Source organism: Nannospalax galili, unplaced genomic scaffold (genome assembly GCF_000622305.1).
Source record: "Nannospalax galili isolate Female #2095 unplaced genomic scaffold, S.galili_v1.0 scaffold442, whole genome shotgun sequence".
NCBI classification, from domain to species: Eukaryota; Metazoa; Chordata; class Mammalia; order Rodentia; family Spalacidae; genus Nannospalax; species Nannospalax galili.
The window spans coordinates 948,859-962,948 of NW_008348806.1; the positions used below are offsets into that span (position 1 = coordinate 948,859).

At 42.2% G+C, this 14,090-nt stretch overlaps 1 protein-coding gene across 9 annotated transcripts in view; it reads right to left on the reverse strand.

Moving 5' to 3' along the window:
- Positions 1-14,090, reverse strand: part of Lrrc7 (leucine rich repeat containing 7) — a 432,681-nt gene that overhangs the window by 187,327 nt on the left and 231,264 nt on the right. For all 9 annotated transcript variants that reach the window (XM_008846094.1, XM_029569851.1, XM_008846095.1 and 6 more), the window contains one exon: positions 8,589-8,652. In XM_008846094.1, coding sequence (XP_008844316.1) covers positions 8,589-8,652 — 64 coding nt within the window. The remainder of the gene's footprint in view (positions 1-8,588; positions 8,653-14,090) is intronic.

Below are 14,090 nucleotides of genomic sequence, written 5' to 3' on the forward strand. Positions count from 1 at the left end.
AAGGGACTCCCAGATAGTAACCCAGCATAGAACTGGGAAAATGAACAGCAGACCCCGATCTTATCCAAAGGAATATTGGCAACTGATCACCGCTAGACGAAGAACAGCTGACCCTCCTTAAACAAAGACCTCTAGATAGGCTGACTAGATTCACCAGAAGGGCAAGTAGTGGGGAATGGCTGGGGGTGCCGACAACACAGCAGACAGTAGCAGGGATATCAGAGTATAAGGGCTCTAGTTGGGGGAGGGAGGCTATGGGAGGGTGCTATCTGGGAAGTGAGTATATAAATAAAAAAGAATAAAATTCTTCAAAGCACAAAAATTTGCTCCTTAATAATTAGTAGATGTGAAAAACAAGGAGCTCAGAAAGTAACCAACTGTGACTAGTAATAATCAGATATATAGAGATTAGAAACGCATGTGCATCTTAATGTTAATTGTATTAAAAATGAATTTTTCTGTATGAAACTATAATAATGAAATGGAGATCTTTTTAAAAGTTTAAATCTTCATTTAATTTTCTGTCTTACAGGGGTTATATGGAGTACAATATTGTATAACTGTATCAATTCAACTGTAAACCGAAAAATTTACAGTCAATTTTGAAAGAGATGCATCTTAGCTCTGGAAATTGTTATTGAATATGTCAATGGTGTTGTAATGAAATGCTTCTGCTAATTATATGGTTATTTAATAAATAATTTAAAAAAGTTGTAAATAAATCTCACAGGATCTTGCAAAATGCACCTAAATTCTGGAGAATGCGTACTGGGTAATTTTTAAGAGGGAAGTGGACAGTGTCTCTTTAAAAGATAAATATTTAAAAAGTCACTTCTCGTCTGATACTTTCCATGGAGCATATAAAGTGATAACAAAAGTAGCTAGCATGTCTTAAGCATGTGTGACATCACATTCACATTCATATTTAGTCCAGTTCCACTGGAGAGAATAAATAGATTGAAGTAAAATAATCTGAAGAACTAAAGGCTGAGCATTTCCCAAAATTGATGAATAACAAGAACCTACCAAGTACCAGAATGATGCGTACAATCCAATATAAACAAAGATTTGAAAATCTGGAGCAGTGTTGGAGTGAACAGATTACATGGTGATTTTTTCCCTATGTATATTCAGATTGAAACTTAATCCTCAGTGTGTTGGTACCAAGGCAGGAACATTGGAGGAGTGATTAAGTCACACAGGCTCTGCCTTCATGGATAGATTAACCTGCGTTGAGTAGAAGCTTATGACAGCTCACCTGTCCTGCCCTTCTGCCTTCTGCCATGTAAAATTAAGACGCATCAACAGGTGCCCTTCGGGAAGCAGAAGGACAGACCTGGGCCAACACCAGGTCCTCCAGTGCTTTCATCTTGAAAGCATGGTCTCCACAACCATGAGGTTTCCTCTGCTTGTAAAATATCCAGTCTCAGAATTTTTACATTAGCAGTGAGCAGGTACCACACACACACACACACACACACACACACACACACACACACGCACACACAGATTGAGATCAACTGATCCTGTTTATTTCAGGAGTGGAAAGGTGGTTTTACATTAGTAATTCTCTCTATTATCATCTATAGCTTTAAAAAATTGAAGAAAACATTATCTAAATAAATTCAGAGACATAAACTGTTTAAAAATTGAGGAACAAGAAAACTATTTTATTCACAGACTATTTGATTAGTTACATAGAAATACATACTGAATCTGTAAAAGCATTATTGATGATTTTTTAAGTGGATTTAGCAGTTATGTAGAAGTTAAAAATCAAAAAGTCAAATAGATTTCTGTACACCAGCCACAGCAGTTGGAAAGCCCAATATCTGAGGAAGCGCATTTGTAACTAAGCAAAAGGTGAACTGCTTGGCAGAAAACTAAAAATATGCAAGAGTTTTCTTTAAACAAGATTTATTATTTTATTTTATGTGTATGACTTTACCGTCATGTATGTATGTTGGTCACCATGTGCATGCCTGTTGTTTGTGGTGGTCAGGAGAGGGTGTTGGACCCCCTGAAACTGGAATTAGGACGGCTGTTAGCTGCAAAGTGGATCCTGGGAACTGAACCCTGGTTCTCTGCAAGAGCAGCCAGTGCTCTTAACTGCTGAACCATCTCTCCAGGCCCAACATTTCTTCTTTATGAGAAACACGATCAACTTATTCTAAAATTTATATGAAAAGCAAGTGTTCAGGTGTTTATGTTGGAGATTTGCCTATCAGACATGAACACATTCTTTTTTTTTTCCTGGCTAATTTCTCACTTTCTTATCAAGAGATTGAACTTGTTAATAAAAAAATGTAACCCATGAGTGTATTGAAGCCACATTTTGTTAGTGCTGGCTGGGAGAATGGCCCAGTGGTAGAGAACTTGTTAGCATGAGTGAGATCCTGGATTCAAACCTCTGCACTGCAAAAGGAACAGAAAAGGTGATGCTCATAGTCCCGTGGGAAGGAAGGACTACTTAATGAATGCTGCTTGGAGAACTAAGTATCTACTAAGAAAAATTAAAACAAAGAATGTAAAAATTAAACCCAAATATAAATACACTTGACTGAAAAAAAAATGACATGTTTAAACTTTCGGCAGAAGCAGCGTGGGAGATTTTTGATTTTGGGCAAAGGCTTACTGGAGAAGACAGAAAATCAGGCAGGCACAGAAAAATCACGTACTTCACTGTTAAGATTAGGAGTTAAGAGGACTTGCTGCTCTTGCAGAAGACCTGAATTTGGTTCCCAGCATCCACATCAGGAAGCTCACAACTACCTGTAACTTCAGCTTCAGGGGATCAGATGTCCTCTTCTGGCCTCTGCTTAACAACACTCACCAATACATAACAACACACACACAGACACACACAGACACAGACACACACACGATTCAAAATAAACCTGAAGACAAAGAACTTGTTTATGAAAAATATAACTTAAAGAGATTCTTCAGAGGCTGAGAGACCTGTACCTACGACCGTTTGTAGAGAAAGGGCTGACATCAAGGGAAGAGATTCATAGTCTTCCACAAGACTACAAACATCTTCATGAACATCAGGAAAGGTCAGCCTGTAGAACAGTGTGCAGAAGAAATGGTACACAGGCAGACACGGAAGTCACCCGTCCCACAGAAGCAGGGATGTATAGAATAAACCCCTAAGCAGATGCCATGTTATGGTCATTAATTACATTGTCAAAATGAAAGAAAGGGGAAAAACCAAGAAGCTTGACAGTATCAGGAGCTGGAGATGTGAACGTGGGAATCCTTACACATCATTGTGTCAAAAAAGAAAGCATTATTTTTAGAGACGAATGTGTGCTCAGTTTATGACCAAGAAATTCCACTTCTCAAGCTGTGTCTCAGATGAACTCTTGGACATGTGCAATAGGAAGGATGTTCATAGCAGCAGTGTCATAACGAATTGGACAAAAATGATTGTCTGTGAAGATATGAAGGGTAAGTAAGCAGCGATGTAAGCGCAGAAGCCTGAGGACCGCCTAACCCTAACCATGCAGTTCTTAGAAACAAACAAAGGGAAAAGACAGAGAATGGACTAGTAAGTGAAATTCAAGACAGTATCTAACACTGAGATAAGGCTAGCAAATGTCAGAAACCATCAGGATCGGGGGCTGGAAAGATGGGTCAGCAGTTCAGAGCACTGGCTGTTCTTGTAGATGACCTATCTTCAATTCTTAACACCCACATGGTGGCTAACAACTGTCTGTAACTCCAGTTCCAGGGAATTTGATGCCCTCTTCTGGCCATGATGGGCACTGTGTGATACAGGTGCACTTACAGGCAGGCAAAGCACTCATAAATTAAAAACAAATAAATAACAATTAAATCATCAGGAATGTACTTGATGGGACAGGCAGCTGCCCACGACTGGTAAAGTTCTGGCTCATGTAAACTGGTGGTGGGCCACATAATGCATTCTATTATGTTTTGCTTTATATGTATTGAATCTGGACAGCAAAAAACCAAGACTCATTGATTTTTTTCTCTTAAATTTGTGTTTTATTTTTATTTTACTTACATATTTATTTGCAAAGCAGTAAGGAAATTTTATCCAAAGCAATTAGATAGTACAGATCAGAAGCAGGCTGCAAGCAGGCCCCAGGCTGCACAAGTGAGAAAGAGCTCAGGGCCAATTTCTGTTTTAATTCACTATGTGCGTCTATTGGCTGACAGTTCCCTGATTCAGTGACAGAAACATTATAAGTCAAGAATGACATAATCTAGTTATTTGGATCTGTGTTGATGTGCAAACACCAAGCAGAGTACACAGCTGGGGGATTCCTAATTATGCTGTGATGATGAAGTGCATTGTACTTGGAGGGCAGTAAGGGTTGGTGTGACCTACCTGTACATATCAACCTGATAGTGTCCCACATCTGACCTCTTCTCAGATCATTCTAACCTGAATTCATAAATAGGAGTGGGGCTGGGGTGAGCACACCAGCACAGCCATACCTCTGTAGGTATGGCATTATGGGCGAGTTTCACTGGCATGTAGGTATGGGATCATGGGTGATTTTTCACTACCATGTAGGGTAGGGTCATGGGTGAGTTTCATTAGCATATATGTGTGGGATCATGGGTGAGTTTCACTAATATTTTTACACTTCTTTTAATGTTCTAAAATTTAAAAAAAATTATTATTTTTATTATTTTTATGTGTATGTGTGTATTGCCTGCATATAGGTAAGTGTACCCATGTGGTGCAATGCCCATGGAAGACAGAAGAGGCTGTCAGATCCCCTGGAACTGGAGTTACAGACAGTTGTTAGCTGCCATGTGGGTGCTGGGATTCGAACCTGAGTCTTTTGCAAGAACAGTCAGTGTTCTTAACTGCTGAGCCATCTCTCTAGCCCTAATTTTCTAAAATTTTATACTGAGCAAAATTATCCATGAAAGAAACATTCTGGGGGCTAGAGAGATGGCTCAGTGGTCAGGAGCACCACCTGCTCTTGCAAAGAACCCAGGTTCAATTCCTAGCACCCACATGGGGGTTAATAACTGTCCATAACTCTAGTTCCAGGGGGGTCCAAAACCCTCTTCTGACCCCCATGGACATTGCATGACACAGGTCACTTACACACATGTGGGCAATACACTCATACATATAAAATTAAAAAAACTACATTTTTAAGGAAAAGAAACGTCATACTACATTCTTAAAACTGCCCAATACGTTCTAGGGATTTTGCTGAAGAACACATAGTAATTCCATTTGTCAGAAATTTCTAATGCTAAAACAGGCGCAGACGTAGACGTTCGCACTCAGACTTTACCTGGGTGTGTTTGTTGCCAGCTGAGCAACATTCACTCTCAGCAGGCTCGCCCAGCCTTAGTTTTTTGCTTTATTCTGTTGCAGTCATCCACCATCTGCATTGTCTCTACCATGTCACAGTAATCGTCCGATGACAACCTCAGAAGAAGGAATCCCTTCTCTCTCCTTGACTCTGTTTCTAGAGGCCTTTTATCAAAGTCTCTCGTTTCCTTATTAAAACTTGTTACCATCAGAAGAAAGAACAGTCCGTCCACAATGACTGATAAAGTTATATACTTAAGAGTGAATAACATTAGAAATGTAAAATGTATAATTATATTCAAATAATTGAGACCCATCAAATAAAACCTCCAATGGTAAATGCAGAAAAAATGGACGGTGGTCAAAAGTCCCACTTTGTGCTTAGAATGGAACACAGTCATGTAAAAGAGCCCCAAATCATTTCCACACAGATGATGATTTAGAAACTATGAAGCTCACACTATAGTAATTATAAGTTGCTTTTGGTAGGTCTACCTTCATAAGCTAAACATACCCTATTCATCTTCCTGGATCCAAATCCTTACAGTAAAAATACTGACATATATCCATATGAAAAGCTAACAAAGTCCTTGGTGACTAAAATTCATCAAAACACATATGGAGTATTTGCTGAGGATTTTCTTCCAAGAAAACATGCCCCAAAGCCTTTGAAACAGGGATTGGTGATCTTAACGATGAGGATGATGTGGTTAAAAAGTTAGATGAAAACGTCACACTGCCCAGCCAGAGAGAAAGGAGAGCACTGACAGCCAAACCTGTCTGGGAATCACGCTCTGTATTCTTTCTTCCAACAGAACAAGACACTAGTGCTAAGGACAGCATGGCCAACTCGAGAGTCTTAGCGATGCTTCTGAATCTATCAGAACATATTCTCAATACTGCCACATGTGTTCTTTACCACCCTCACCAGTGCCTTGGTGGCCGTGAAAACAAATCTCCTTTAAAAACGCTAGAGTGCATGACTGAGGAGATGGCTCAGGGGTTGAGAGCACTTGCTGCTCTTGTAGAAGACCTGGGTTCAGTTCCCAGCACCCACATCAGGCAGCTCATAACCACATGTAACTTGAGCTCCAGAGAATCCAACAATCAAACATCATCTCCTGACGTCTGTGAGCACAGACAGACAGACATGTGCACACAAATAAAACTTACAGACAGGCACGTACACACAAATAAAACTTACAGACAGACACGTACACACAAATAAAACTTACAGACAGACACGTACACACAAATAAAACTTACAGACAGACACGTACACACAAATAAAACTCACAGACACATACAGGCACGTACACACAAATAAAAATTATAGACAGGCACGTACACACAAATAAAAATTACAGACAGACACGGACACACAAATAAAAATTACAGACAGACACGGACACACAAATAAAAATTACAGACAGGCATGTACACACAAATAAAAAATTTAAAAAAATCTTAAAAGAGCAAGAAAAAACTGGGCTTGGTGGCACACACCTTTAATCCCAGCACATGGGGCACAGAGGCAGGCAGATCTCTGTGAGATCAAGGCCAGCCTGGTCTACATAATAAGTTCCAGGCCAGCGGGGGCTATAGTAAGCCCATGCCTCAAAAAGGCCCTCTCCAAAGAAAGAGTGAGAAAAATACTGCCAGGGCACATTAGCCTGGGTGCTGGCTGCCCCACCCTGGTGTCTGGGTAGACATCCCTTGCAAACTGCTGTGTGGTAGCACTTGGGGCCACACCACATGACAGACCAGAAGCTCTGCACTCTACCTTTCCTAGGCTCAGCTCAGCGTGCACATTCTGAGGACCCTCAGAGCAGGCTGGCTGGCTTTGTGGTCACTATTGGGGCTATGACTGGTAAGAACAGAAACAGAGGCTAGATGCCCTGGTGCTCGAGGGAGGACGGGATACACGTGGCCCTGTGCAGAAGTCAGAGATGCCCAATACTCTGGCTCTGAGGATGCTGTAGCACAAGGAACAGTGTATGCTGTAGTAGACAAGGGCCACAGACTAGTAGCGTGTACTGTAAACCCAGAGCCCAGCAGCAGCGTGTGCAGCAGTCATACTGAAAACGTCCTAGGCCAGGAGTCGTTTTCACCGAGGTCACAAAGCCAAGTCATTTCCTTCGTCCTCCTCGGAGGTGGGGAGCACAGAGAAGGGCAGATTAGAGACAGAATCTTTATGCAAGGACAGATGAAAGGTTTTCAATCACATTAGACTAAAAATTGGCCTTTGTCTTTAATAAACAGCTGAAAGGGTGGAATAATGCCCAAATTGGCCATGGTCAAATAGAACACTGTTCTCTCTGAAGTCACATTGCAGTTTGAATGGATGTCTGTTGGCCTTGCATAGGGACACTGACTGAGAAAATGTTTGCCAGTGAACATGCATTAATTGATTTAATGCTCACTCAGGCCTTTTAAGGCAGGAGTCACTATAACCCCCATTTAATAGATCAGGAAAATGAGGCTTAGAGAGGTTAAGCAGCTTGCCCCAAATTGATCAACAACAGAAAGGATGGGAAGGCTGATTGATTAGGCAGATGCTGTTGATGAACCACAGATGAATTGGATTCCTGAGATTTGAAGATGTTCAATGGGAGACTGATATTTGCATACACAAAGCGGAGTCTTCTTAGAAAGGATTTTCTTTTTGCTTTCTAATTTGATTTTGTGATTCTGATCTTCAAGCATATTTTAAAGAAAACCAAAGCCTAGAAGGAGCTGGTAGAATTCTGCAAGCTTGCAGGTAGTAAGGTCACAGCACATCTTTATGGGAGAGACATTTCAGTACCACTGGTAAAGCCATGTCACAAGACTGACTGCCCTGTACCATTCTGAACAACTGCTACAGGGTCTCCAAAGTGTGGATTGAAGTTAATCAAGTCTTTTCAATCTCTGTGCAGCCACATAATAATTAGGTATCGGTGACCACTTCAGACTCATACAAAGTTAAAATGACAGCATGTAAGGTCAAGTTTAACATGTAACACACTTAACACAGTGCCTCCTGCACATAGTACTCAAATTGTCAACATGCACCTGTCTCAACCCTAACTTAACTTCAGTGATAAGTAACAAGCAGTTCCCCATGGCTCATGGTGCAGTCAAACAACCATAGCTCCCAGCTTCCCGTTTTTATTATTTTATATTCAGCAAGCACACTTACACACTTAATGCTTTAATACCTGGGGTTGCAAAGACACAGCAAAAGACAGAGTCTCCTGGAGCCTGTCTGGCAAGTTTAGGAAATGTGTTTGCTTACCAGCTCGCTGAATTCATTATTGCCTAGGTCAAGTCTCTCCAACTGGGCCAGTTTGTGCATTGACCTGCAACAGACAGAGGAAGACATTATTATAGACACCATATGACACGTCACTCCAAAAGACATTCCATTCCTGCCTTCCAGATTTGCCTGTTTTGCACACACACACACACACACACATTGGATATTCCTCATGCGACATGAATTGTAGATGTACAGAGATGCATCTGATGGTCCCCACTCGGGTGGTTATCGTGTACACAGCACCGGGTCCCTAACGCCAGTGTGTGACTGGAGTCCAGGGCCAGCTGTTTCCTGCATCTCAGATTCTTGTTAAATGTCTACACCAGGAGGCTTGGGATGAGAGCCACACAATACTTTTAAGAATCAATAGTTTTGGCCACAAGTGGATGAACTCAGTCCTAGTATAGCATCCTGAAATTCTACCACACGGTGTAACTGTACCACGAGCTTTGTCTTTTCTTCCCCTTACATGAGCCTCTGTTAAACACCGACTGATTTCATCCACCCCTAAAGAACTGGGGGACTGCAGAGCCTGGAGGACTGCAGAGCCTGGAGGCAGGCAGCACGCTGGGCTGAAGCCTGCTTTCCAATGTGGTCTGTATAAAGATAGTTATTTCTTATCTTCTACTAGTGTGGTTTAAGCTTGCCTCCCTTGGTGGGGTTATAGGAGCATCTACGCCACCCTCCATCCGTTTCCTTTTCTGATTCTGTTCTTGAGCTACAACTTTTGAAAGCTTTGGTTCAGACTTTCTCCAAGACACTGCACATACCTCACTGTGTGCACTCTATCAAGCTTCTTGCCCTTCCTTTGACATTCCTTTTGAAATTATTTTATTCAATATTTTAAAGTTTATTTTATGTAGATGCATGTGTTGCTTCCATATATGTAAGTGCACCTGTGTTATGCAAATGCTCATGGAGGACAGAAGAGGGTGTCCGATTCCCTAGAACTGGAGTTACAGATGATTGTCAGCTGCCATGTGAGTGCTGAGATTCAAACCTGGGTCTTCTGCAAGAACAGCCAGTGCTCTTAAGTGCTGAGCCACCTCTCCAGCTCCCACTCTTTGACAGTCTTTACATTTTGCATGTTTGGGCAAGAGGGAGTTTTCTCCTGCATTTTCTGAACTATTTCTTTTTCTTTTTAAAAAAAAGAATTCTATTTTTTTTTATGTGTGTGAGTGGATTGCCTGCATGTATGTAAGTGTACTTGTGTCATGCAGTGCCTATGTATGTCAGAAGAGGGCTTCAGATCCCCTGGAACTGGAGTTACAGATGATTGTTAGCTGTCATATGGGTGCTGGGAAACCAAGCCTGGACGCTCTGCAAGAGCAGTCAGTGCTCTTAACTGTTGGCCCATCTCCCCAGCTTCCAAACTATTTCTTGAAGCTCATTTTATTTGTATGTTGGTAGTTTCCATCAAGTTTTATTTACTATTAAATGTTTCATTCTATGATCATGTCTTTCCATGTGCATTTGGCTGTGTTTACAATGCCACCCATGAGTTCACTCCCATTGGGAAGGATTTAAGTCCAATTAGATAGCTGTTGATTACCCCTGGATAACAGTACCACTACTGCACCAATGGAGGTAGCTTGCTGTACCAGTTGTTACAGTTATAATGCTTTAGGGAAGGGTTGGACAACTGATTAATTCTCTACCTTAGCAGCTTGCATAGTGTCCTCTAGAATGGGGAAAATCAACAGCCAAATGCACATGGTTGGAGAGGTCATAGATCCTAGACAAAACCCTATCTCTGTCATATCTCTAGACAAATGAAATTTTTTATTAAATGCTAAATATGAATCCTTATATTTACAGACAAGTATACTGTACACCACTCATCAAAGAAACATCTTTTTGCAACAGATGGAGGCTACTGCAGAATCCCACAACTGGTCAGACACAGTGAATATATGTCTGAGAGATGTTCAGTCCTAGGTGACACATCTACAGTGGAACCTCTACACCCGAGGCTCATGGAACATAGCAGAACGGGGGGTGGAAAGAAGACTAGTACATCCCTCAGCTCTCACCAGTGAAGCCTCCTTATAAACAGAGTGATACACACAGAAGGCCACAACTGGCCAAGTTGTAAAGAATAAGAGACTGCAGAGTGTGTGTCCCTGGACAGGACTCCTGTATTAAACCTTATCCACCTACGGCTCAGGGACCATTGTGGAAGAGGGGGTGGAAAGGTTGTAAGAACCAGGGCTGGTTCCTGGATATAGGGAATCAGAGGCTTTTAGGCCACTTGAAGCTTGCACATGTGAACTTACAGCAATGGTGGCACTGAGCACAGGCCCCATGCCAACTCAATCAGACCAGGGCCCAGCGTGGAGTGAGGGAAATGGGTGATGGGCCAGTCCTAGTCTGGGAACTACTGGAGACTGATCACTACTGGGTGAGGGAGAGTAGGCATTGCCGATGATCTCTAGGATAATCTGACTAGACTCCAGTGAATGAATTTGCACCGAGGGACATCTGGGTACAAAGGCTTGACTGGATAGAATTTTACATGTATGGCGGAATGCGTGAAGTCTGTGGGGGGGGCATGGATGGGGGAGGGGGTCCAAATTTGATTAAGAACTGTTCTACAAAATGTACAAAAGCTCGATAAAAATAAATATTATTTAAAAAAGAACAACGAAAAAGTAAAGCATTTCAGATGGTCATCACATTTCAGAAAAGCTTGTTGAAAAAAAAAACTAATAGATTTCTTATTTGTGGGAATTGTCAGATAAAAATACAAATACCCATTGTGATCCTCCATTATGTGGGAACAGCTCAGGCTATTTCCTGTCTATGGGTCATGGAGCGTCCTTCTCTGTAAGACACAATTTTCTAGAGGTGTTGGCAGTTCATGGTTGATACAGAAACTGCATTCTTGTCTTGTTAGTCCATGGCTCACTGGGGCACAGACTTCAGGAAAGCACAGACCTACTATGGATACTGAAGCTTGAGTAGAGCATCCTTACTTGAGTCATGCCTCCCTGACCTGCCTGGTCTACCTCTTACTGAGGTAGACCTCAGTGCAGGGCTCACCGCAGATTCTTGCCTGAGTGACCGTGTTGGGCCTCACTCACTTGTTTGACTTCAACAATGCCCAAAGACGACTTGGCTTTCCCCTTTGGCCTTGTTCACAGTGGTGAAGGGAAGTTCTCTCCTAACAGAACAATCGGTTTCCATATGGTACAGGAAACCAGTGATGGCCGGCGCAGGCTGCCATGTCTTTCCCAGCACGAGGCAGGGATCTAAATCTGATTGGCTTCATTTGTGTTGGTCATTATTTAAATGCTCAGTGCTTAATTTTCATGAACATGTGCTCTGCAGCTCATTACCATCTACGCCAGGGTTCAGCAAACAGTTCTGTGAAGGGTCAGACAGGCGACGCTACAGGCTCGTTCTGTTACTGTAGTGAAAAAGCCTCCACAGAATACACATCAACAAGTGGACATGGTTGTGTTCCAATAAAGCTTTATTATAAAAACAGGGTTGCCAAAGTTCCCATTCCTCCTTAAAACCTCACACTAGATAACATCACAGGTTATGCCAGCAGCCTAACCCCTAAGAACAATGAAGGTTTCAAACTCTTCAACACAAACAGGACATTTAAGGGCTAAGAATATTGACTATTAGGAAGCCTTTCTTAGATAATTGCACCCGCGTATCTTTGAAATCACTATTTCTTGCTGAACAAGTTACTGTTCAGGCACTGATTATCTGCAATGTCATGTAACTGTGCTTATTAAAATCAAGTACTTCCTTTAAGCATGGATCTGCTCAAAGCATTCTAGCTGGAGCTGGAGGGAAGGTAATGCAACATCTCCGTGCATCTGTCACACTGATGAAATAGTACAACCTACGATTTTCTTCTCACTTCATTGAGAGGCCTTTTCTGTTCAAATATACAATCACATCTGGGCTGCGTGAAGCTGGCAGAGCCACGCTTCCCCACAAGGCCCCAGGGCCGCGCTTCCCCATAAGGCCCCAGGGGTCACTTGGTTGCTGACTTGAAGGTCTCTGTGAGGTTTTGGCATGAGCTTATGCATTCCAGATTTAACACGTCTTTTAAATTAGCTCAGACACTTTCTCCAGTTGGTGGCTGTCTATGGCATCAGGATGTGGAAAGGCAGCCCCACTCGCCTGCTTTTCTATCAAAACGTAGAGAAGGCTTTTCACGCTTAGTCTAGGCTACGCCCCAAGATACATGGGCCTTGCATTTTATAATTAAAACCTGAAAATTTGCCAGCTCAGACACTTTCTCCAGTTGGTGGCTGTCTATGGCACCAGGATGTGGAAAGGCAGCCCCACTCACCTGCTTTTCTATCAAAACGTAGAGAAGACTTTTCACGCTTAGTCTAGGCTATGCCCCAAGATACATGGGCCTTGCATTTTATAATTAAAACCTGAAAATTTGCATGATCATGTTTCTTCCCTCCTTAATAATTTATTCATTTAAGGAATCCCATGTTGTACATTTTTTATAGCATACATATTAAAGTCTAGAAAGCCCAAAAGTTAACATTCTTTAAAAATGTGACTATTGGGCCAGCAAGACGGTTCAGTGGGTAGAGGCATGCATGCAGGCCTGACAGCCTAAGCTCAATCCCTGGATCCTGGGTGTCAGGAGAAAACCGACTCCCGAGAGTTGTTCTCCAACCTCCACATGGTACAAGCACCCACACAAAATAAATTAAAAAAAAATTGCAGCTACTGGCACATTTCCTTGTGTAGGTATATAATGTAATGCAGCAAACTAGGAAACAATGTAAATTTAGTTTCTTATCACAAACAAAATATAATTTCTATGATCAAATGGTTTAGAGAAAAATTCTCTATATATTTCGGTGTGGGTGTGCGCGTGTGTGCGTGTGCATGTGTGTGCATGCGCATGCATGTGTGCATGCGTGTGTGGGTGCGTGTGTGTGCACGCATATGTGTGTGTGTGCATGTGCGTGCGTGTGCATGTGCATACGTGCGCGCACATGTGTGTGACTGTGCATACGTGTGCATGCATGTGTGTGCGTGTGTGTGCGTGTGTGCGTGTGCATGGCTGTGGAGGCCAGAGGTAAAAGTCAGGCACCTCCCTTATCTCTTCACCTCACCCTTTGAGTCAAGGTCTCCGCCCCCCCAACTTGGCACTCACTGATTTGCTAGCTGGCTGGCCAGGGAGCCTCGGGATCCTCTGGTCTGTCCTGACTCTAGTTACAGATGTACATGGCGACCATGTTTGGCTTTTTCGTGTAGGTATTGGAGATCTGAACTCTGGTCCTCAGGCTTGCATGCCAGACACTTTATTCACTGAGCCATCCTCAGTCTCAAAATTCCCTTTATTGTTACCTATCTTGAGACAGGGTCACAGCTATGATTTTGTAGGTACTCTGTTATTTCAAATTAATTTCCCCTAAGACCAAAAATAATCCAACTGTCTTCTGGTATCTTCCAGAAGGATATATGATAAATTTAATATTGGTTATG